This window comes from Nuphar pumila, chromosome 15, assembly GCF_984573655.1.
Source record: "Nuphar pumila chromosome 15, dmNupPumi1.hap1.1, whole genome shotgun sequence".
Taxonomy (NCBI): Eukaryota; Viridiplantae; Streptophyta; class Magnoliopsida; order Nymphaeales; family Nymphaeaceae; genus Nuphar; species Nuphar pumila.
In genome coordinates this window covers 87,421,420-87,448,169 of record NC_143263.1, presented here as the reverse complement: position 1 = coordinate 87,448,169, position 26,750 = coordinate 87,421,420, and the positions used below count along the sequence as shown (strand labels likewise).

The window sequence follows — 26,750 nt, the reverse complement described above, 5'->3', positions numbered from 1 at the left end:
TCTTAGTGGGATCGTATCACTATCAACCCCAGCGCGCGCAACTACCGTGGTACTTAACCGCACTTGACAGCTAGAGCACGTCTTTTGAAAAGCCCCGCACACGTGGAGCGGCCGTAGAAGGCCAATTGGCCACGCACCTTCGGCGCATGCCCAAGGCCCTAACTGTCATCCCCATGTAGCCATGATCGCGCACACTGCGTGCGTGTTGTGTGCAGCGCAGCAGCAGTTACACTGCCATGCACGCACACCCAGCACAGTGGATAGCGCCATGTACGGCAACAGTTGCTCTGTTGAACGTGCGAGCTGCACGCGGCAGCGGTTACACCAATGCGCACACGAGCCTCGCACGACAGCATCGCGTGTTTGAATTTCAAGCGCTCCACAACATGTGATGGTCGCGCACGGCAGCGGTTACACCGCAACATGCTAGTCATGCACGACAGTTGTGGCGGTTCAAAATTTAAACACAATGTGCGTTATGCACGCCGGTATGCGCCATGCACCATGCACAGTGCGGCAAAGGTGCCACACAATCGCATATGCTTCTGCTGCTTGCAGCATGCGCCCCTGCAGCGTGCGGCAGCAATTGCCATCCCAGCTGGGCGTGTCCCACCTATTTGGTGCCTCTTTTCCTGCCTTTTTGCTTTTGAATTCCCTAAGGCTTATTTAAGCCAGTATTGTAGTTTGTAAAGGGAGCTTATGAATTTTATAAAATTGCCTTTGGCTTTCGTCTTGCGAGACGTTTCTCTTTTTCCCCTCCACTGAAGAGAGGCTTTTCAGCACAAGGCCATGAGATCCTTCTCATTGTGCCATTTCGGCTCACGCAAGTATTGCGAAACACTTGGGTCTGCTTGGGCCATCGACGACGCGTGATCGGCGATGTTGGTGGAGTAGGCGCACACACAGCGAGCAAAGGAACCTGCCAGCGGTCTAGGGGCCTTCTTCTTCCCTCTTCACCAAGGGAGGTTTACAACATTGGGATGATCAAACACATGGTTTGAACTTCCGAAGCTCATCGTTCAACTGTGTACGAGTGCTACTTTCCGGTAAGCACTTACCTCCATTGAGTTTGTACATCTTGCACGGTGAAGCTATTGTTTTCGCGAAAACACCATCGCAAGTAACTCATCGCTTTGAGTTGGCTTTGCCGACTCGTTACTTTAGCGCACTGACGCCCTATGGGTGCCTACGCTATTGTTGGATTACGGCACATTGCCGGGATGACTCGAAACGCACTAGAAGAACACAGGTCACCCGCGATTCCAAAGCCTTCAAAGGCTTTAATCGCTACAGTGTTGTTTCCCTTGTGCATGTACTTGTTCATACACCTCACTACTCATGTTGCACTGCACCATCGCATCCTCCCCGCACTCTTGCACTGCACGGCACGCTGCCCCTACAAGCCTGCAGACTGTAGTGTGCTGCACTGCTATTCTCACTATTGTTGCACACTCCCTACCACTGCACCATTAGTAGTGTGTTGCTTCTGCACACTGCACTGTAGCGCTGTGCTTTGCACAGCCCCTGACCCTGTGCACTCCACCTACGCCACACAACTCCTACACCCCCGCATCCCATGTATCGCAAGCTCGTGGCGTAACGCTTGTGCACCCTGCACACCGCGCTTATGCATTTTGCGTGCCGCACACCCCGAATCCACGCACCCTGTGTGTCGCACGCCCCGCACTCACGCATTGTGTGTGTTGCATGTCCTGTGCATCGTGCACCCCACACCACTCTCGCGCACTGCTGCACTGCAACACTACATCGCGTGTGTTGTGTGCTCTTCGCGCTACACCTCACCCTCTGCAGTGCACCTGTGTCATACACTCTGCAGCATGTTGCTGCCAACAACAGCCTCTCAGCTACAACCTCCCTTCACACTCGCAGGCACTAGGTAAGTATTTCTGCATTCTTTTGAATAGGCACCTGCGTGTGCTAGGGGTGGCTCTTGCGAGCTTGTAACCCGGTCTTGCGCGCCTGTGTATCAAACTTGTAGCATTGACTCTAGCTAGATGAAACCCGTCCAACAAGCCTTTTCTCCTTCTTGCGTGAGTTATTTCTACGCTTTGTGGTTAGCACGTTTGCACACACTCATGCTGGCACTGACTACTCGAGCCCAACGCTGCGAGTTGCGAGATTTGATTGGCATTGAACTCAAATATCATTCTGTTGCCCGACAAAACAAAAATTTCCTGAAACCTAGTCATAGACCATCAGATCCTAGGAAAAGGGCTGCACCACATGCCCACGCATGCAAGAACTGAGCACGACGCGCCATGTGTGTGAATAATGCCCACATGCGTCATGTGTGCATGGAGGGCATCCAATGTTTGCCCTGCGATTCTACTACGTGTCTTTGGATCTTGGGCATCTTCCGCTCCAGAATTTGAGTGCGTGTGTGGCTGCATCCAACTCTGTAATGACACCAAATTATACCCTATTTTTTTACAGAATTTTTTTAAATTTTTTTTTAAAGCAATGTGGAATAAACACCCAGGGATTCAGAGCCCATTACAGATTCAATATCCATATCCAAACCATTTATTTCATTCACTCTATAAAATAAATAGTTTGAATTTAATTAGGACTTAAATAAATGAAAGTTATCAATTCAAATGAGTTTCAAATAAATAAAATCAACTAAGTTCAAATTGTGTTCCGACATTCTATTTAACAATTAAGGCATGTTCCAACTAAGCTACCCTCGCAGGGTTCTCCCCTGTTGCAACCTAGTGGATTTAGGTGCATACCCTTCTACTGAACCTTGAGTGCGCCTGACCCAACCTCCTGTCCTAGCTATGGGGCGACAATTCTTCCCCACTGGAGGAGTCTGATGTCATCATTGGATTATCAAGGTATCTTTGGATGAGATCCTCGAATTGCCATAGTTTCAAGTCCTTCTCCCAAGTAGCCTCCTTCGGACTCAATCCTTTCCACTTTACCAAGAAGTAGACCCATCGATTCCTCTCGTACTGCCCCTCTTCCCATCAATCAAAGATGGCTTTGTCCACCTTATCGAAATAGTTTTGCACCATAGATGGTGCCCCCTTTTGGACCACTCATGAGGGGGTCCCTGTTATCATCATGGTATCTTTTCAAGAAACTCACATGGAATACAGGGTGTAGCTTGAGTCTATTTTGCAAGTCCATCTGGTAAGCCAATTTTCCCACCCTTTTGGTGATGGTGAAGGGGTCATTATACCTCTGAATGAGCCTCTTGTGTGTCATCTTTTTGACTAACTTTCTTCCAAAGTTGAGAGGTGAGTTTGAGCAAGACTCATTCAGCTATACCTGGAACTCGAGTAGTCATCGGTGCTCGTTAGCCCACTTCATGTTTTGCACTTCCTTGGCTAAGCAGTCACACACCTCTTGTCGGTCATGGTGCATTCTGACAAAGCGGTAGGCCACTGGACAATGATCAAAACTCTTTTGCTTGGTGTCAGCTACTACTGTCTTGTTGCCACCTTGAACGAACTCTGACCTGTTGAGGAACTCTGTTGAAGGTTGTAGCAGAATTGGGTCACATCCAATAACTCCATCCAATTTCATTGGTTGGCCAACACATAGTGTTGCAGATACTCCTCCAGTAGAGCGTTGATGGGCTTTGGTTTGTCCATTTGTCTGGGCATGGTTGCTAGTCCAAAAATTGAGTTGAGTTCTCAACATCCCGAACAGTGCCACCTAGAACCTCCCTTTAAATTGTGTATCATGATCACTCACGATGTCCAATGGGATACCTCGCTGCTTGACCACATGGTGAAGAAAGAGCTATATTGTTGTTTCCTGGTGTACTTTATGGGGTGAGAACGAAGGTAACATATTTCAAAAATCTGTCAACCACGAATAGGATTGAAGTGAAACCATCTATCTTTGGTAAGCTCATAATGAAATCCATGGAAACGCTTTCCCATGGTTTGGAATGAATGGGTAGTGGTTCTAACTCTCCTACCACCTTCCTCATCTATGCCTTGTCTTGTTGATAAATAAGACATGTTCATGCATAGGCCTCTACATCTAACTCCATGTGGTGCCAGTAGAAGTTGGAGGAATGTAGAGCCAAAGTTCTCTCCTGGCCTGGGTGCCCTGCCCAAAGTACATTGTGGGTCTCCTTTAGCAACAACCATCATAGCGCACTTGTGCTTGGCATGTAGGGTTGTCTGTCCTTAGCATAGAGGACCTCGTCCCCCAGCCAGAATCACGAAACTGCGCCATCAGCCACCTGTTTGGCCAATATCACCCATGGCTAGATCGCGAGAGGTCTCCTCCTAAATTTGTTGTAGTAGGTCACCTCTGACCTATGTCATAAAGTGGCCAACACTATGCTACTCTCGAGCTCTTCCTGCATTTCAGGCTTGATTTTGCGGTTGAGGGCATCGGCCACTATGTTGGTCTCATCTAGCTTATAGAGGAGGGTATAGTCATACCTGCCACCTCACCTGCTTAAGCGTCAACTTCTTCTGCATGGCAAAACAACTTATTGACATGTTGTTCATGAGGACCACGAACAGTTGGTTGAGGAGATAGTGTCTCCACACTCAAAGGCAATGAACAACCATCGCCATCTCCTTCTTGTGCATGGAGTAACGTCTTCGTTTCACTGAGCTTCTTGCTCTCAAACACCACCAAGTGTCCAACACACCTTTGATGGCTAGGTTCAAAGCATCTGTCTCAACCTCGAATGGCTGGCCAAAGTCAAGGAGCCTCATGATGGGATCTGAGTTCACGACTTGCTTTAGTTGATTAAAGGTTTGTTGGCAAGCCTCGAACCGGGTCCACATCCTTCCTTCCTTTCTTTAACAAGTTGGTCAGGGCCACCACCTTATTGAAATAGTTTTTAATGAACTTTCTATATTAATTGGTTAGGTCGAGGAAAGAGCGAAGTTGGGTCAGTGCCCTTGGCTCTCACAATTCCAAAATGGTCCTCTTCTAGATAATGTGTTTGAGGAAGTCAATCTTCTGTCTTCTGAATGATTATTTTTTGAGCTTTAAGTAGAGCTTGTTCTTCTTTAGCTTACCCAACATGAGCCTCAAGTTCTCCACGTGCTCAGAAAGGGTTCAAATGTATACTAAAATGTCATCCAAATACACCATGACAAAGCGGTCGAGGAGTTCTTAGAAGACATTGGTCATTAAGGTACAAAATAAAGCTGGTGCATTTGTGAGCTCAAAGGACATTGCCAAAAACTCAAAAGAACAGTACCACGTGACATCAACAATTTTTGGCTCGCCCAATTGGGCTATGTAAAGCTGCCAATATCTAGAGCACAGATCCATTTGAAGAAGAATCACACTTTCCCCAAGCGATCCAAGAGCTCTTCCACATTAGGAATGGGGTACTTGTTCTTCACTATGACCTTGTTCAAGGCTCGATAGTCTACACGTATGCATAATAATTTGTTATTTTTCTAGAAAAGGACAGACGCCTCATATGGTGCCTTGGATAGACGCAGCTATGCAACATCGATCAACTCCATCAGTTGCCTCCTTAGTTTCTCTAGGTGAACCGAGGACATCTTATATGGGGAAAACATTGAGGGTTTAACCCCAGGCATCAACTCAATGGTGTGATCCACTTCACGCCATTGTAGCAATCTCCAAAGTAGCTTATTGGGCATGATTTTACAAAAATTTTCAAGCAGATCCGCTATTTTGGGTGGCAGCCCCTCTTGGGATGGTAGTATGTATTCTCCAATCAGAGTGGCCATGTAAGTGTCTCAGCCTTTGCATACCTCATCCTTGAGCTAGAGGGATGAGAGTAGACTACCTGTCTCCTTTTGTTTTCACCCATAGGGATGAATGTTGGGCACTCGCTACCCATGAGAAATAACTCTTGGAAGTGAGGGATGATTGCTGCTCTTGAAACCTCTAAGAAATCCAAGCCCAAAATGACATGAAATCATCTAGGGTCACCACCACAAAGTCACATGCACATTTCCAAGTGTCAACTTGGAGCCTAACTCCTTTCGCCATCCTTGAAATGGGCCTTGCTTCGGAGTTTACTGCCTTGATATGGTTAGATCCCTTGGATAATTAAGGTCAATCTTAACTTGGCCACCTCCTCGGATATGAATTTGTGAGTGGCAGCATAATCTACCTAGGTATGCACTCCATGTCCATTAATGCATGCATCCAAGTACAAGAGACCACCTTACCTAAGCTTGTTCTCAACTCAAAGCGGGTTTAGTTGGGGTGCATCTCATTTTGGGGATAAATCATATTCTTTGGCCACCAAGGCATTGAGACACTCCTTCTTTGGGCAATTCTAGGCTCGATGCGGCCCCTTGCAGATAAAACATGAGTCATTAGTTGACTTCTCGGGCTGCTTAGGGGAGGAGGATCCTTCCCCCTTTTTTTTTCTTTTGGCTATAAACTTGCCTGGTCTTTTTGGGCTTCTCCTTACCTTTGGTTTTTTCCTCCTTCAACAAGGTTGTAGACTTAAAGTCTACGAGGACATCGGTCGTCGATAGGTCCTAGACCTTCTGCCACCTAAGCCTAGTTTTGCAAGCCCGAGGTGAAGTTGTAGAGTCCTTGAACATGTTCTTGATATCGAGCATGGGAGAGGAGAATTGCTTGACATATTCCATGAGAGTGCATGTGTGCTTTAGCTTTCACGTAGCGTCCCATGCCACCCATGTCATGTTGCTCAAGAGAAATTGTTCCTTTATCGCCTGCATGAAGACTTCCCAACTTTCGATCTTGAGATGGTTCTCATCCTTCGTCCGGGTATGCCACCATAGCTTGACATCGCCATCAGGTACATGATGGTGAGGGTGACCTTTGCCTCAGGGGCGTTAATTGACTTGAAATAGTGGTTCATATCCCACAAGAAGGTTTTTAGTTCCTTGGGGTTGTTTGGGTTTGAGTACCTTCGCGCGTCTCAACTTTGAGGGTGTGGTTGTCTCAAAAAGTGCCCTCTTTGGAAGGCCAATATCATCGCCAAGACCCTTTGTCACGTCTTGAAAACATTTGGAGAGCAAGGCTATGTCAACGAGGATCTCTGTCATCTTTACCTCGGGGGTGCCAATGACTCATGTCATCGTTCTCTATGTTGCCGTGAGACAACCCTCTATATCGCTCAAGTGTCCTTCTAAAACAAGAATTCATGCTTTAAAGGCCCCGCTCTGCTCCTCCATACGCATCACCTCAGAGTTTCACTTGCCATGAATCTCTACTCTGATACCAACTGTCATGAGAAAAGTTTTTCTTTTCTGAATTTTCCCAATGCAGTCTAGCATTCCCATGCTAGTCGACCTCTCACACGTGTACCCATGTTTAGCACACAATGAATTTGAACCCGAAAACTCCTTTCTCCTCTTATTCACCTTTCAAGAGTACAAGACTTACGTTTTGGAGCTTGTACCTCTTTTATGGCTTTTGAAGACCAAAACATATACAAGAGAATCCCCTCTTCCCAGCCTACATCAGGTCGTTCCTCCCAAGAATACCTTGCTTGAGGCACACTCCACACATGCACGTCTTTGCCAAAGATGTTCGGTGTTGGCATGTAAAATGCACAAGGTAGACGTCCGTTGTGGCGCGTAGCCACACGGGTGCGCAATACTCATGATACACGTGTGTCGTAGTGTGTGTCTGCATATGGCACGCAATGCCCGTACGCAACAAGTGGGCACACAACCATAGCGCATGACACATAACACTTTTGTTCTAGCCAGTTGCGCCAAATACACAACACGGTGCACGATATGCGCCCACATTGTGTTGCACAGACATGCCATGGTCGCACATGCAAGAACCGTGCATGACATGCCACGCGGGCAGGTAACGCCCCTACGCATCACGATCCTGCCATGTGACATTGGATCTCGGGCCTCCTCCACTCCAGGATTCGGGTCCGCGTGTGGCTGCATCTGACCCGTAATCTCACCTGCTGCGACCTGGTGGATTCGGGTGCGCACCCTTCTGCTGGACCTAGGTGCGCCCGGCCCAACCCTAGCTAATTGTGGGGTGACTGTAGCATTCAATTAATTGAAATACTTAATACACCCTCAAAAGTATTATCAATTTTGAAAAATATGAAACTACTGTGTGGGTAAAAAAAAGTTACTTTGCCTAAAGGGCTTTGGTTGCGAACAGGTCAGATTGAGGAAGCCACATTTTTAAAATTTGGTTGTCCTGATTCTAATCCGTTCTGACTTTTCAAGGATCCAAGATTCGATCCCTTTGCGATCCTACCCACAGGTGGGACAGGTTGAAGCTGGTTGACCCTCCCCCGGGGCTAAAGGGTTTTACTAACAAGAGGTCAGTAAATGTGGTCAGCTATGATGAAGGAGTTTTTCCCTTAAGATTATTCCCAAAAAAAAACAAGTTACTTTAACTTTTCAAACTAAAATAAGTTGAAAATATGTTACTTTTTGAGAAATGTAGCCAACTTTTTTGGTTTTATAAACGCAGGAAATTTCCTTTCAAGAAATAGGCCTAATCTACCCAAATTGGTTTCGCTTATCCCCTATGTCATCCATTCCATAGATGTGATCTACATCATTCGTTTAATGAAGATCGTCATTTAAGTCATCAAAATCTCATTTGTGTGCAGGATTTTTTGGTGATTCAAAAATCAATGGTTGACAAAACAGAAAATTTTGTGATTTAAAATTTCATTTTTTTGTCAAAAAATGTAATTTCATATTAAATCGACTATGCTGAATCCATCTAGATGGTCAGATTTGATGAAAACAACTTGCACCATAAGATTTAAGAGGTGTTTAAAGATGGGGGATGAGTGGTAGCCGTAAAAGTAAATACATATTCTTTAAAGTGTCGTTGCTTTTGAAATTGTTTTGATTATTTCAGCTAGTTGAATGCTGCTAGTGTTAGGGTTTTTAATGGTGATTCATGTCGGATGGTGTAAGAACGGTTGCCTTCTCCTTAGCTGCTGCTTACATGACAAACGTGATGCGATAGCATGGTAACTTTGTTATTATTTGCAACCACAATTAATGTGTACTTAATGTGTCACCAAGAATTTGTAATGAAGACTTCAACAACAACAACAAAAAAAGTGTAATAAAGAAAGAAAAAAACGAGTTAGGACCATACCTTCTAATCTTAATATAATCTTTTTCCATGCATTCAACAACAACAAAAAAAAATGTGTAATAAAGAAATTGGGGAGGCCACTACGCATCCATCCGATGCCAAAAAATTAAATCATAAAATGCGCCTTACTAAAACAGCTTTTCAGTGACAAATGAGCATTTAGATGACTCAAAGCCATTTTAGCTAAACTTGTAAATTAATGGCTATTCCTTGCCGTTGACCCTAAAATTGAGGTGGATATGCATCATCAATAAACAAATAGAACAAGGATAATGGCCTGGATATTCTAGGAAGACACAGAATTAATGCAACAGCTGCAAGTTAGATCTCCACTGATTGCAGAAAACTTATTTAGAGGTCAACCGAGGACAAGATTAGCTCAGTAAACAATAAACTATACCTTGTATTTACCTTCAGTATCAGTTTTACAGTATATTCAGGCTTAACTAATAGGTCAATTCTCCATATTTGTCAATCCAAAAGCAGCTATTCAGATGATATTGGAACATTAACGGTCCAAAGATATAGGGGTGGTTGCCACCTTTACTGTCTTTTAGATGGATGGAGTTCTACAAGGGTATGGTGGATTCTCAGCACAAAATCTCAGCGGGTAATTCTGAGGTGTATATGCTGTCACTTATCAAGAAAATTGTGATAGATGTGGGATGGCCACGGTTTGAAACTCGAAGGAGACAGCCCTTGCCACAAGCTGGTCGAAGCTGCATGTACTCTCTGGTTGGCAGCAGGGAGAACTACAAGGGTTTTACCAATGGGGTACCCGCCCATGTGCAGTTGGTGATAGGGGAGGGTTTTTGCTTGCACTAGCAAAATAATGATAATAATAATAATATTATTGGTATTATCATCTTGTTTATTTATGATTAATTCAATTAATCATCGTTTTCTTTAAAAAAATTTGTGTTCTTGTTACTGTTTTGAGAAAGTTCACGAATTCCAAGGTCTGTATACTTGTCCTAATAGTGAAACTTATTTAAGAAGTGTTATGTTTTGTATCAAACATAAAAATATTTAAATAATCTAATCTTCCAATAACTTTGGGGAAGCAGCCTCCATTTTGAAAGCACCCTTTTAAAACTCTAGTTTTTTTTTATTTGAGAGTACCCTTTTAAAATTCTAGTTAGGTCATCCGAATATGGCCATGGTGTATGAGGAGGTTGACGAAAATAAAGAAGGCGATATTTTAATCATAGAGCAGTCTACATATCTGATGTTTGTTTATAACGTCTCTGCTAATGGTCGTTGGAACTGATTAGGGCTACCGACTCTCTTCCTCGCTTCTCTTTTTAAATAAAATATGGAAAATAATCGTACTTTATGGCTAATTTGACCTGATTTCTTAAAAACCATATCATTTTTTATATTCTCTTGATGTCAAAAATCGCAAATATCTGACATCGTTATAACATTTTTACCCTTCGCAACTGCGAATTTAGGCCTTTTTGAGATAAAATCGTATCGCCCGTCAAATATGTCCAACACCCACTTAAATCCAAAATCGCAAGTTTTTCTATGCGAATTTAAACCTCACGAACTCGCATAAATTTATTTGTAAAATCTCGATGAAACTGAAACCACTAAATCGCAAATATCTTACTCTTTTGCATATATGTTAATATTTCTCATAAATATATTTGCGAAACACCTACCACTAATTTCGCAAACATTTTATTTTTTCGCATATATTGAACGCTCTCGCATGAAATTATTTGTAAATCTTCAGATATTGTAAATATTATACTTAAATATTTATAAAATTATGACAAATATTCAATATGTTTTTATTTTTTATGAATTTCTGAAATCATATATAAACCTGCTGTGAATTTTCATATATAACAACCCAAATAACACTGAATGTAAGTAAATAGACATTTAAATCATTTAAATGATTTGAAAACATGTGAACATATAAACAATGACATTATATATAAATCATTCAACATTGCTTTCAGTTTAAACATTCAATAGCATTTTCAGTTTAAACATTTAACAGTGGTTTCAGTTTTACATTCAAATCCTTTAAACATTCTACAGTGGTTTCAGTTTTACATTCAAATCATTTAAACATTCAATCAATGACATTATATAAAAATGAATGACAAACAAACTTTATATAAAAAATTATTCATAGAAACATTCAAATAACATTACATACAAATCAATGAGTAATCAATAAATTATAATGTTAAACTTTGAATATACAAAAAAAAAAATAAAAAACAATCAAGTGAATTTTTACGATTGAGGATGTTGTGATTGTTGCGATCGTAGTTCCTCGATGACCTTATTTGCATTCTCCAGAAGGTTAGCTTGAGTATGTATCATATCTTCTTGAGTACGTACTATATTATTCAGCATGTGAATTTATTCAAGTGCAAGAGCTAACTCGCTCTCTCTGATCCACTTACGATCTTTTTGTGTTTCTCTTCAACCTTCTTATCTCCCTAAAAGACCTCTTTTCCATTAAAGAATAAGCAACCTATTAGGCGGCTACAAATTCATTATTTATGGCACGTTCTATGAACAACAAGCTGATATCTTTGCTACCCTCGCACTAGTCTTGATGTTTAGAGAGGAATACTATAGGATAATCCTTTGTTCTTGGCATGTGATAGAAATTTGCTAACTAAGCAAAGGCAACTGGTTGGTTGTTTAACAAACCCAAATTGTCGAACGACTCGACTAGGCATTTGGTACTCAACTTCATTCATATTGTACATCCAAATGTCTTTTTGGGGGATGTTCTTAGCCCCCCACAACTACATTGACATTTTCTTCCTCCTTCAATATGCCTTCATAGGGGCACTAGTTTACCTATATTTTCTTTATGGTTAGGCCTAAATACATACATTTATTAAAAAATATATACAAAATATCAAAAACAATACTTATGTGTGCCTAGTTAGCCTGCGAAGTGATGCAACGCAATTGGCACATGGCATGCGATGACCCACCAATCTTCGATCACGGCCCTCTTTGTTGCATGACCGACTCCATATTATGGCACGTAAAAATTCATAGGTAACGTCACACATTTGGGGTATTTCAATGGATATGTGCTCTCATATCCAAACCTGCATAACAATGTTTAACAAAGATTAATACACTGTATGGAATAGCTATAAATCAAAAGTTTAGGTATAATGAAGGAATAAATATATCCAACAACACCAACATCCCGACAAGGTTTTTTCTTTCGCTCTTTGTGCTACTCAAACTTGCATACAGGTGTGCAAGCGTGGATGCTCCCCATGTGTATTGATCGACATGATCCAGGTCTTTCAACAGTTTGATGGACGATGCATGGATCGACTTTCCACCAGTGTCGATAAATAAGCATAAGTCAAAGAAGTATAGCAAGAATGGTCTCATTGTCTTGTCCACCCTACTACTACCTTTTCCTCCACATATGGTAGTTTCTCTTTTATCCTTCTCATCTTACTAAGGTCATAATTGCTCCTAAGCTATGAAAACTTAATCCCATCGACTTTGAACGCATCATCATCTGCTTGCAAATAAATATCATACAACTACTTAAAATTTTCTCACCATTGTCCACTAACTGAATCCCCATGACACTTCAGTTTGGTTATTTGTGTCATGTCCTCTAATGCGATGATCATCTCAAGATCTCCAAACTAGAATGTGTTGGTTGTCGAATTTCAAAATTGCACAATAGTCTTTAAGAAGGGGTGACTGAAGTTTCATAGTGTGATCTCCAAAGAATTTGCCAAAATACATTTGATCTAACAACTCCTTTGCTTCCTCCGTTAGTGTTAAAAATCATTGGTCTGCATGATTCCAGTAGAAACCATGCACACATAATGTTGGCTCTTCTGAATCAATTGGTTGAGAATCTTGCAATCCAAATTAATTTTACTCAAATCAGTTAATTACAATGAATTCATGTATACTAGAATATATATATATATATATATATAAAATCAATGAAATCAGACAATTACAATAAATTTTTATATTTTGCACACATGCATGACAAACTAATCAATTGCATTCGTGTATTGTAGCAATACATATATCTCAATTTAATCAATGAAATCAGTCAAATGCAATGAATTTCTATATTTTGCATAGATACATGACAAACTAATCAATTTCATTCATATATAGTAGCAAAATATATATATATATATATATATAATCAATAAAATCAGTTAATTGCAATGGATTTCTATATTTTGCATACACACATGGCAAACTAATCAATTATATTCATGTATAGTAGTGATTATATATATATATATATAATCAATGAAATCAATCAATTACAATGAATTTTTTTATTTTGCGTACATACATGACAAGTTAATCAATTACATTCATGTATAGTAGCAATATATATAGAAAGTAATGGGTAGGTGCTTAATGATATGTGCTTAATGGGTTCTTTAGGTTTTTGTTCATTTTATTTTTAAATTCTAACTGTAGAAATGTGATCTATGTACTTGATTTTATAAGGATCAACTCTTGAAGTGTTTGATTATGACACATGGATGGATTTTTATAAGGTTCAAAAACCAATGGTCTAAGATTTTTATAAATTTTTTAGGCTCAAAATATCATTTTTTTATCAAAAACACATGATCCAAGTGTGGATTGCTCATAAATCGACCATGCCCAACACATTTATCAAGTCGAAACTACAAAAAAAATATTGAAAGGGCATAAAAACCCATTAAGCACCTACCAATCTCTCTCTCTCTCTCTCTCTCTCTCTCTCTCTCTCTCTCTCTCTCTCTCTCTCTCTCTATATATATATATATATATATATATATATATATATATATATATATATATATATATATATATATATATATATATATATATTATTTATTTATTTATTTATTTATTTATCAATAAAATCAATCAATTGTGATGAATTTTTACATATTGCACATGTACATAACAAACTAATCAATTGCATTCATGTATAGTAACAATATATATATATATATATATATATATTAATTTAATCAATGAAATCAGTTAATTACAATGAATTTCTATATTTTTCATACATGTATGACAAACTAATAAACTATATTCATGTATAGTAACAATATATATATATATATATCAATTTAATCAATGAAATAAGTTAACTGCAATGGATTTTTACCTATCCACGAGCATCAAACTTTCTTCCCCGTTGTGACCTCTTCGTCGGAGCATGTATTTTCTCCTGCGCATGAAGAGTAATATCGAACTTTTGATTGTTGTTCGCATCTGATTCAACCACATGACCTTCATTTACATCTACTTCTTAAGGAGGGTTCATATTAACCACATCCCCTTGGTCAAGTACTTTTTTTGCCCTCTCATTACTACCACTACAGGTGACTGCATCTTCAGCTTCATTTATCCAGGTATTGAGGTTAGCAATAACCTCTTAGCCAGCTAATTGATCATTATGCTCCTCCTTACATGCTTCCGGGATGGAAGACAAGATTGTGCAGACAAGATTGTGCTTACAAACTGCTTAACTTTTTTTGCACATTCTGCCTTAGATACGGGCCACTTTAAAACTTGTAGTTGCTCATTGCTTGAACGCAACTGTATGTGATTATTGAAGGCACAATTTTTACAAAAAATGTCAATTACCCATATTTTTTGCAATGGATGTGGCTCCCTCTCTACCCAGTTTATAGTTCTCAATTAGCTTTTGTTGTTGTGCACGAGAAATTTCAAATGATGTGGGTGTGGTCGCCTTTATTTTATTGGCCATATTGTATTAATAAATAAAGTTAAATTTTTCTACAATAACAATACATGAAATATTGAACAAGCTTTTTAAAAATTAAACATATTTGTATTTTAAAAAGCATTTAAAAAAAGTGAACACTGTTTCATTCAGCCATTAAACAAAATAGAACAATGTTTGATTCAATTGTTAAACAAAAGGGCACATTGTGCTTACAGGAAAAACACACGGTCGATGGTTTAGCAGGGATGAAATGCCTTCGATGAATAGTTGCCAAAAATATTTCACTACAATTAAGCAATATTGCATATGTGTCATGCTTTCGCACTATGTTTGCGATATTAAGTGATTCACAAATTACGTTATGCGAGAATGTATAGTATATGCGAATAAGTAAGATATTTGTGAATTTAGTGGGGTTTTGCAAAATGAAACAATGTTATAAATTTATGCGATACCGCATCATATATGAGAATAAGTAAGATATTTATGAATTTGGTGGTAAGTGCAGTTTCGCACATAAATTTATGCAACTTTAGGAAGTATATGCGAAAAAATATAATAATTGTGAATTTAGTGGTAAGTGGAGTTTCACACATATATTTTTGTGATTTCATAAAATATATGCGAAAAAGTAGGATATTTGCTATTTTGGTGGTTTCAGTTTGACCGAGATTTCGCAAATAAATTTATGTGAGTTCATGATGTCTAAATTCGCAAAAAAAAAAACATATGATTGTAGATTTAAGTGCGCGTTGGACATATTCGATTGGCGGTACAATTTTATCACAAAAATATCTGAATTTACAGTTGTGAAGGATAAAATTGTCCTAGCATTTTCAAATATTTACGATTTTGAACATCGAAAGAATATAAAAAAATTATAAGATTTTTAGGGAATCAGGTCAAATTATGCTTGTCATTCTCCTCCGAATAAAATAAGAATATTTTTTCTTCACTTGGCCTTCTAAATTTGATAGAGTGCTCTAATTGATGACAAGAGTAGTCTAATTGATGACAAGAGTAGCTGTTCAATGCTGTCACCTCAAGCTCCTATCCAATGTTGTCAGAATCGGCTTCGGATCTTAATAAAATCCTCGTTTTATGTTAAAAAGTTGATTTTTCTAAAGCTTTTGATTCTCTCTCCCAACAGATTGTTCTGTAACAGATGGTTCAAATGAATTGAGGAGCTCATTCTCAATGCATAGATTGTCGTCCAAGTGAATAGGTCGACGAAGAACTTCAAAATGCATTGTGAGGGTGTTATTTATCCCCATTGCTCTTTGACATGCGGCCTAGGACCCAGCTGCATTATTTAGGCAGGTGGTTGACATCAACCTCATTAACCCAATTTTATTTCTCATGGTTAAGATTTTACCATCCTCCAATATGTAGATGATCTATTGATCTTCATCCCACAAATTGTTAAGAGCTTTGTATTGGTGTCAGGCTCACATATAAACGAGTCCAAATGCTCCATGGTTTCCTTCAATTCGAATAGGCTTACGGACGTTGCAACCTCTACCATTTTCGGTTGTTCGTTAGGTTCTCTACCTACAAAATACTTGGGGCTGCCTCTCAGCAATTCAAGGATACGGCCATTGATAAGATTTCAGGCTTGGAGGGTGCATTACTTATCTATTGCCCACCCAGCAGCTATGATCAAGTATGCTTTTTGTGGCTTGTCTTGTTACTTTATGCAGGTGGGATGTTGTCATTTTAACAAGATCATTAGGCACTTTTTATGGAGTGGACCTCACTTTACCCAAACTGAGGGATGGCCATGGTATTCGACAGCTAGGTTTATAAAAACATAGCCTTAATCTATATATTAATAATGGTGGTGGGGAATTGTTGTCGATGACAAGGGTGCATACTGTGTGGCCTTCATTAAGGCTAAATACAGCCTGGTGGGTGCCTGGTATTTATCCATGCCTTGCACATACCATGGCCTTTCCTTGTGGAGAGGGTGGACGAAGGTGTGGTCTGATTTACATGAGTAAACTGGATCGGACTCGGACAATTTTGAAAGGATTTTATATGTATGCAAAGATGATCATGTCTTCTCAGTCTCATCATACTACTTTTCTCTCACCCCACACCTGGGATCCCACTTTTTCTGGATGATTGCATTTTGGGGGCTCTAGTCCATCACTGAAAGAGCAAACCTCAATCCAATATGCGCAAATGGGGTTTATATTTGGCCAGTGTGTCTTTGTCAAGAAGAAGATAGCTTTCACATGTTAATGGAGTAAAAAAAATGCTTAAAATTTTAAAAAAATATATTATTTTAATGGTTTTAACACGTGTCATGTTATGATTGACACATAATATGTTTTAATTATTTTTTTAGCCAATTCAAAATGATTCACTTAAGAATCGGTATAGGCGGATTCACCTGAATAGTTGGCCAAACGCTTCCATAGCAGATAAGATTTTGACACGGTGGTTGTTGGAAAACAATAGGCATAGAACCGACGAATCGAAGAAAATAAATAAATGAAAAAAAGCAAAAGAAGAAATCAAACCATACTAAGATTTGGCCCTCTTTAAATAGAGGAAGCCAAAGGGACTCTTGTAGTCAGGCTTTTAGGGTAAAATTACAAAACTACCTTAAAAAAATTTAGTGCAACTATAACATTCAAGTCCAAGTAGAAAACAGTCTCCACACTTCCAACAGTCATCATTATCATGATCAACATGATTTCAATGGTGACAGAGATGATACTGATGATGGCGACGAAGAAAATTGAAGGCGCTTGTGATGACGATTAGATGCTCTTGATGATTATTATGACCATAGAGACATTCATCTTATGGTATCTTGTTGCTGATGTTAACTAATCCATCACATGGCCGAGGCAACAGAGTGGTTGTCCTTTTGAAAATGATTTATTTACCCTAGGAGTTTAATATTTACAAGGTCCTAAGGAAAAAAGGAGACGAGCAAAAGCGTAGAAACTGTGGTGCATGAACTCTTATGCAACTATTGTTTTCAATTTTTTCATTTTAATCTAGGGAGAGAGAGGGAGTTTTAATTTTTTTATTACGGAATGCAAAATTAGAGGAAGAATATTTGAAAAACAGATTCATTTTTTAAAAAACGTCACTTTAAAGACCCAAGTCACCCAACCGTTTGGAAGAAACAGCAAAATAGGGGCCTTACCTCATTAATTTGTCATACTTAAGCCGTGAGTGAACAATCACAAATTTAATTTCGTGTAACATAAGAATAAAAGCAAATCTTCCAATGCAAGGGTTAAAAAAAAAAACAGCACATCCGTTGTGCATCAAACTTTGCAAATTAGCTTCAGGTCTCTGTTTATTTCTTCAAAAAGATGGATCTTAAATCCTTTTTTTTTCAAAAACATGGGCTTGTTTTAAAAATATAAGGTGGACAAACGGTTTCCATTTGTAAATGTTTCAATACTGTCATGAGCACATAGCCTTATCAATATATCTTTTTACTCAAAAAAACAGATGAAAAAATTTGGGACCAGTTGCAACATTTACAAAGTCTTGAGGAATTAGTGGATCGTTCTTCTACTAGATGCAACATAATACACTGGCCCACTACCAAGCAATTCTACAGTAAAATGATATTACTACTTGCTTTTAATAAAACAAAGTTTACACATTTATGTAGCAAAAATAAATTGCAACATGGTGCAATTGCCACATATGACTACTAGGAAACCAGAATAAATTGTTTTCTTGTGCCGAAGAATTGACACCAGTATAAGCTTTTGAGGCCCTTATGTCTCAGGTCAATCTAAATGATAAGACAGACTGAAACAGCAAGAAACACAAATGAGTATAGGGTTTTCCATTTTTTAGTTTTTTTTTCTATAGTGAAGTTGGGAGATGGGACTGATATATTGTTTAGAAAAATTAAAGAAAAGAACTGTTTTTTGTTTTTATCTGCTTTGTATGTAGCTTACCTTTTCAATTGTGGATCCGTATTTCTCCGAGTCTACCTCCGAAAACTGGGAAAAAAAAGAAATTGAGGTTTAGATGAACTTTGTTGCTCTGGATGACGCAACAGAAACCCACCAACATAAGTAAATAAACTATTTTAGGGATATTGGACCACCAACTGGAGTAAAGTATTCGGTTCAATAAGTGATCTTACATTATTCCGATCATTAATTCCAAGTCAATAAGATAGTGAATGCTCTTCTTTGTTTTTATTTCCAGCAGATAGAGGTATGATGGAAACAGTAAATGTTCAAATCCAAGAAAGCTCAATAGCATCCACATACCTGACCAGTTATTGTATAGAGTCTGTTGTACCAACCATTAAATCCAATGCCCAAGGCAGTATATATATGCCTAAGGTTTTCTCCTGGGTTTTGCAAGGAATATTCTATGTAATATAACCCTGCCACGAAAGGTGCTGCATAGTCAGAATGATACCAAGTAGGTGTTGAAACAATATTGCTACTAACCAACAGGAGAAATTCTGTGATGAAAGGCAAAAGCAGTGTGTTTCAACATTCTAACTAAAGCTATTTGATATTTGATAATATGGACTAATCAACATTTTAAAGCCAATTTAGTAACAAGAATGTTACTAACCAACAGAACAATTGTTGTCATGAAAGGCAAAAACCAACATTTTTTTATATTGATAATGCAGATTAACCAACATTCTAAAGCCAATTTAGTAACAAGAATGTTACCAACCAACGAATTTGTCATGAAAGGCAAAAACACCGAGTTTCAACATTTTAAAGCCAACTGATATTGATAATGTGGATCATCTTTGGTGATTTAAATTATTGTTGTTTGTAAAATGGCTAGTGATTAACAGGACACTTGGGATTAATTGATGGATGCCATACCATCAGACCATAGAGTGAAGAAAAAGAAGCTCCATGGAGAATGGTTTACTTGGTCAGAAAGATCAAAGAAGAGATTTTTTATCTTTTTAAACTGTCCCTTCTCATGCATTTTCTTGGAAATTTGGTTTGGGTGCAATAGCAAATAACTAAATAAGGCATCTGCTTGATGCTGATATCGAGTGGTATTGACAGCAATCATCATAGCCGAACATTTTTTCCCCCATACGTTCAGATCTGTCACAAGCACAAGTAAAATTGTGTCACATCTTGGGACACAACGTTATATGGTGACATAAAAGTGGCATAATGCAGTGCGTGTTTGAGACTGGGTGTGTATTTTTTAGTACTTTTACTTATATTTTATTACTTTATATAGTTATTTTCATGTTTTTCTTAACAATTTGGATCATATACGCATACAATAATAAATCTACTTGAACATATTTTGTATATTAAAATATCAAAAATGCATTTTATTATTTTATACATTAAATATTTCACAAAATACTTCTCGTGTCTTAATTTCATAGAAATTGTGTTTCGTGTCTCATGACAATGTCGTATCCATGTGACGCAGGTTAAGATAAGGAAACTTTGATTGCCCTTGATATAAATGAGGACAACATTTTTACTATCTAATGGAATACACAAGTTGCACTTATTTTGGCTAAGACAACTAGGAGGAGAGGAACTAAATTGTATTGCATTTGGAATTGGTGGATTTTCCAAGGATGTTGCCTCATTTGGAAGTAGAGAGACTAAAAATTTTTTAAATTCAAATTGTGAGCTAGAGTTAATTCACCATAGCTGCAACATTATGTTATAGTTATCAGAAATGCTTAGAACCAATATAAACCGTGCTTCCTATGAAGCATGAAGCATGAAGCAGAAGCAGTTGAGAATTGTGATTCTCTTGCATAGGCATCTCAATTCTTAAATACAGAAATCATGATTCCCATGTCCTAGGAATCCCGATCCCCATGTTCAGGAATTCTTATTCCTATAACATGGGAATCTCGATTGCCTCCAGAATCCTAATCCCCTCGACATGAAAATCCCAATTCCCATGACTTAGAATCTCAATCTCCAGGAATCTTGATTCCTATATTCAGGAATTCCAGTTCCCTAAGGAATTTTGATTACTATACTCATGATTTCACATATTGTTTCCTCTCCATACTGCTTACTGCTCACTTACCACTTTCTGAATCTCCAAAAATTTGAAATAACTACTACTTCCCAATTTTGATTCCTGCTCTAGCAACCATGTATTATCTATCTTTATGCTTTTGATAGGTAGGAGGACTCAGATATTTCTTGCATTGGGTCAACCAAAACTAGCTTATACAACATGCCTTAATTTTGGTTTAATAACTTCTTTTTCTTGGAAAAAGAAAAAATTCACTGGCTTGCACTTATGTATGCAATGGAGTGCCAAGGGATGCTTCTTTAAAGGAAAGGGACAAGTTGTAACTTGCAACAATAGTCCTCAAGGAAGCTGAAGATTTATGTGAAATCATACTGCTTAATATATTTCAGCTCAGAGTGCTGTTGGTGAAACCTTATAGCATTTTTTGCTTCTTCATCACGCATCACCCAGTATGGACTACGGAGTGCCCCAGCTTACCTACCAAATTACGGCTTATGTGAACATGCCATCTAGAGGCGAAGATTTTGCGAACTGGTTGTACTGTAGATGATCAGAATAAGCAGTTGTTTAATGGAAAAACTGTCAATGCCAGTCCCTTGTGAAGGGAAGATGCTACTAAGTGATCTTCCATGTGTGAAAGATGGTTAGGAAGGTAGAGGTAGAGTTACAAGTATGTGATTGGAGACCTTAAAAAGACATACAGGCATTCAACAGTACCAAGCTACTCATTCTTCATTTCCTTTTTCATATACACAAAAAGGAAATGAAGAATGAGTTGCTTGGTACTGTTGAATGCCTGTATGTCTTTTTAAGGTCTCCAATAGCATACTTGTAACTCTACCTATACCTTCCTAACCATCTTTCACACATGGAAGATCACTTAGTAGTTCTTCATTTCCTTTTTCATACACACACACACACACACACACACACACACACACACACACACACACACACACACACACACACACACACATATATATATATATATATATATATACACACACGTGTGTGTGTGTGGAAGGGGGGGGAGAGGGTTTGTGTCTCAACTGTGATGGATGCTGAAACCTGTCCATGCAGTCGTCTCCAAATTGAAATTGTAATAAGACACCAGCAGTATCTAAATAGCTCTACCAACCATAGTTAGATTTTCATTAACACTTAATCCGTGCAGTAGGCAGATGCTCATGCAATATCGCCATCAAATGCAAACAGTAAAAAGGAACTAGCTCAACACTTAACTTTCAAATTACATCTATCCAGGATGAAACAAAAAAGATGTAGTTCACCATCACGAGCACTATGGGGTTCATGTTATAACCATTGATTGCAGTTGAGGGTATGTATATTTTGAAATTTACCATGTTAATTCTATTTTCAGTGACGTGTCTCTTTGCGAAACTCATTTGACTACTTTATGAATGCCTTAGATAAACAGTTCTATAATTGAGATGATTCATCAAATCAAAAAATTCACTTAAATATTGCTTAGTGGTTAGTACATTGTTAAAATGCCTGTGAAGAGAAGGTAGTTGTTGATAAATGTGTTCTTTCTGCTATATTAATATAAAATTTTCAAATTAGTCCAAATTAGTTGAACAGTCAATAGTTTACGAAGTAGAGATGTGATGGCAAGTTTCATACCATTTTTAGCTTTTGAATTTAATAGCTTTGCTGCTACTCCAGGGGGTCTCTGCCAGCTTCTATCCAAGCCACCAATCTAATGATACTTTCAGTCAAGAAATAGCTGATAGTTTGATACAATGCAGTGCTGTATAAAGAAAAATATAAAATAAGAATACCATTAGAAAATTATACTCACCAGATTCTCAGCAAAGGCATCAACATTGCCAAAGGACTCCAGTCTCGTATAGTCAGGACTAAGACCAGTAATTACCACACTAACTGCTCAAATTTCATCAGATGATATTTGAATTTTAGAATCTACGAACACAAAGAAGACCGCTATTTTCAACAAAACACAAATACCATTAGAACTAGTGTTGCCCTCTGGATAGAATGCAATGATTGTTCGAGTCCCAGTAGCTTCTCCTTGACCCACAATCCAATCTGCACAAAATGACACTGGCTTCTGTAACAGAAGGCTAAGGTAAGCATCCCAATCTTCAAAGAGATAACGACAAAAATTTTAAAGATTTGTTCTTAATTTGCCATCCCAATACAGAAAATCATAAAACGACATGCAGGTCTATGTAATTCATCCCAGTATAGAAAACCATACAGGTATATGTAATTCAAAAGATTAATCGAACTTAACATGAGGAGCTAGGAGCTGGGCTACATTGTAAATGTCAGATAGATGTGAGGATTTGAGCCTCTGTTTTTTTCTGGTTATTTTTCATTTGTTAATTGTGATGATTTTATTTGTGTTTCTTCTTAATCATTTTTTTATAAACCTCAGTTTGTACATTTACACTTCAAGGATTTGAATTACTTAATCATAATTATAATTTTATGTAAAAAAATTTGCTGACACAGTTGTTACAAAAACTATTCAAAAATGTATCCATCCCCATTTCACAAAAATTACATATTTGTATCACATATTTGTATCGTGTTTGTGTCCATATATATTGATTACTCTATACTTCTCAATGCATCATAATAATGGTGGAACATAGAGAACCAAATTCGGTTGGGTTTATATTTTGTACTAATGAAGGTATGGAACTATTGAGCTAGAAATCATAGGTGCAAGCCTATGTCACATAGGTGCGGGTGCAGATGCAGGTGCGGGTGCAGATGAGGCACTTTAAAAAAAACTTGGGTGCGGGGAGGGTATATATATATAATTTTTAACAGTTTAAGTTAACACTATGTGTATGTGTGTGCATTTATGTATTTATATATATAATATTAGATAAAAATGTACTTGATTAGGGTTAACTACATCTACTTTTGGAGAGAAATGGACCTCGATGTGGTTAACTTCACCTAACACAAAGGAAGCAGTGTCCAAGTGTCGCACCCACCTGGGTGCGGGTGCGGTGCCCTGTTAGAAGAGTCCGTGTTACATATGTGCAAGCTGTATCGACTCAATCTGACCATGTAGATGTATTCAGCATGGTTTTTTTTACTAAGGATACAACCTTGGACCGTGTCTTTTCTATGTAAAAATATGATTTTTTAAGTAATGAAATTTTGGTACATTGTGGACCGTTGTTTTTTGAAGCCCTTGAAAAACTTGCTTATTTGTCATAATCACATGATTCAAAATCCATTTCCATAAGGACTGATCTACAAAAAAAAATTCAAAATATGAAATAAAGGTGATTTCTACTCAATAGCTCTGTACCTTCATCAGTACAAAATATTTCCTCAATTCTTATGGTTCTGGGAAATGCCTACTAGAACACATTTCTACGCAATATCAGCAATGTGCAAATTTAGTGTGCATTTGAAGGAACATAACACGTGATGCTTGAGCAAGTGATGTTTTACCTGGAGGAATCGATATTGAAAACTTATTTGTATCATCTGCGAAAAGTCGGTACTGTTCAAGACCTGTCAATACATAAAAGAAAACTGATCAAGCAAATTCAGATTGTTGGTATGTTTCTTACAATATTTTCTAAACTCAATTATATTGTATCTACGATGTTGCAACTGCATACAGATCACAAATCATGGCGCATAAGCTGGATATGACCTAATATCCGATCAGTTAAGCATCCATACTGTGAGCTTAAAAAGGCAGAAAATAGGTGAGGCTCTGTGCTTGACATTCAACTTGGATCTTTCCTTGAGCAGATCCAGGCCTGACTAGGCATGGAAAACTCCTGCTAGTGGACAAAAACCTGCCGCAAAGTTCAGTCTTGGGTTAGATCTTAAACCAGCCAAACTAGATCAGACTCGACTCCTGCAAGCCTGTTGGATTTTAACTTGGATTGATCCCAATCAGTGGTTTGGCACCCAATAGGCCTACTGGCACCACCACATTTTGGAATATGAATAATACGGCTGGTAAACGAGCCAAACAAGTCGAGCTTGAAGTGTTGAAGCTTGGCTCATTTTTGTGGTGAGCCAAGCCGAGTTCAAGCTCATCACAAAAATGACCCGTGCTAAACCAGCTGATCTAAAGCTGGCTTGTTTACAAAAAATATATGTATTATTCCAGTGCAGGAAGTAATAGGATTACAAAAAAATAAATTGTTTCAGAGCTCAGAAATGAAAAATGTGTCCGGTGAGCTCAGAAGTGAAAAATGTGTCCGGTGACCCAACAAACATACAGGTAACTCTTAACTGTATGTAAACCAACTTCTTCACCGCTAAGGTTTTATCATTGAAACCATTCCTTACAAACTAAGTACTTCAACCATTTGTTGTACACTATATTATATGATGTAAAATACTTAATAAGTTATCAACCCGAGCTGAACATCTAGCTTATTTTATGAGTCCGAACAAGCACTTTGCAGGCCGAATCAAGAGAGTTTTGGCTTGTTTCCCAAACTAATTAGCTTAGCTTCAGGCTGTGTTTGGCCTCAAAGAACAAGCCTCAATGCCAACTTGATCTAAATATTCTTTTTCCAGACAACCGATAAAAGAACCCTGGCGGCCCCACTAGCGGTCAAGTCCCCACCCCACTATGCCAACCCCCCTTGGGGCTTGTCCTCGGTTCATGCTGGGATCAGGATCAATGGGAAATGAGTCTCTGTCAGCCGTTCAAGCGTACAATATGTCACCAAGTTTTGAAAAGATTGCCATAATTTTTTTCTGCAAATGTCATGTTTTTATTGCAATATGTACAATTTACACATGTATCATCAGAAAATTGGTCTTTTTCATTTTTATAAACTTTTTATATTTCATTATTTTACCTAATTTCTAAATTTTTCTTTTGTCGATATTTTGCAGATAAAAATCTGAGAAGAAACGGACGTTTTAAATTTTTTACGGGAACTTGGTTGCCGTTATTTTGCCGTTTTAAATTTTTGTTAACGTGGCTACGCTGTCCCTCTCTTGGCAGAAAGGCCAGCGGAGGGAAAGCAATTATATATATATATATATATATATATATATAGAGAGAGAGAGAGAGAGAGACGAACTATAAACATAACATTAGGAAAAGGGTCAACAAACATTGAACCCGGCGGCAACTCAAAACAGGCCTTAGACAGGCCGAGAGTACAGAAACAAAACTAGAGAGAGAGAGAAACCTTGGATCGGGGGCCCTGCGGAAGCACGCCCGACGGCGGAAGCAAAAGGGATCGCAGAGAAGAGGATCTGAAGCAGCAAACGCCTCCTCGTCTTCTCCTCTCCTTCCTCCCTAACCAAAGCGCTTGGGGGAGAGAGAGAGAGAAGAAAAAGGAAAAAAATGAGATCAATCTCTCTCTCTCGAATCATCTGCAGGGTGGGGAGGGGGAATAAAAGGAAAAATAAGCTTACAGAGATGCGTTCGTTTTCGTATTCTTATTTCTGACGATCCTCACATGTTTCGACTCGGAATCTCCTGCAAATGCGGAAAGAAGAGGAAAAACAAAATGAGGTGGTGTTGAGAAGAAATTCAGAGTTTGAGGGGTAAGGGTTGTCGACCGTTTCTTTTGAGGGAGTGGAGAGGAGTCGGGGTTGCTTGCAGGCGCAGCATGTAATGTGGTGCAGCAGCCATCACGCTTAGCTCCTCCTTATCAACCTACTTCCCCTCCACCCTCTCATATGGTTTGCCAATCGGATAAGGTACAGTCGAACAAGGTGGGTGGACCATCGTGTAACTGGGTCGGTTCGGATTGGGTCTTATCACAAACGGCTCTCGCGATTTGACCCAAACACGACCACATATTCAAATTTGAGTTTAAGGTATAACTAAAATTATGCGACGTGGTTCCCCATCTAGAATTTTATGGATGCAAGTTGTTTTGATCAAATCTGAATTTTGCAATGTGAATTCAATAGGAATGGATTATTGCATTGTATTTTTCAATCATTGCAAATT

The 26,750-nt window shown here is 38.6% G+C and overlaps 1 protein-coding gene across 1 annotated transcript; it reads right to left on the bottom strand.

The window, feature by feature from the left end:
- Nucleotides 1-18,391: 18,391 nt before the first annotated feature.
- LOC149815899 (Photosystem II reaction center PsbP family protein) lies at nucleotides 18,392-26,474 on the bottom strand. The gene is made up of 10 exons (XM_089988250.1): nucleotides 26,354-26,474; nucleotides 26,207-26,270; nucleotides 25,978-26,099; nucleotides 24,260-24,322; nucleotides 22,787-22,867; nucleotides 22,620-22,702; nucleotides 22,442-22,517; nucleotides 19,066-19,184; nucleotides 18,745-18,789; nucleotides 18,392-18,592 (listed from the first exon to the last, which is right to left on the bottom strand). Exons 1-10 carry the CDS (start codon nucleotides 26,424-26,426, stop codon nucleotides 18,566-18,568), a joined length of 753 nt encoding a protein of 250 aa, XP_089844376.1. The 5' UTR covers nucleotides 26,427-26,474; the 3' UTR covers nucleotides 18,392-18,565.
- Nucleotides 26,475-26,750: the final 276 nt, after the last annotated feature.

Coding starts and splice junctions, on each gene's coding strand:
- LOC149815899 (XM_089988250.1), bottom strand. CDS start 26,426: ATGGCTGCTGCACCACATTACATGCTGCGCCTGCAAGCAACCCCGACT. Junction 26,271..26,353: donor CCACTCCCTCAAAAGAAACG/GTCGACAACCCT, acceptor CCGCATTTGCAG/GAGATTCCGAGTCGAAACAT. Junction 22,868..24,259: donor TTCAATATCGATTCCTCCAG/GTAAAACATCAC, acceptor CATTTTGTGCAG/ATTGGATTGTGGGTCAAGGA.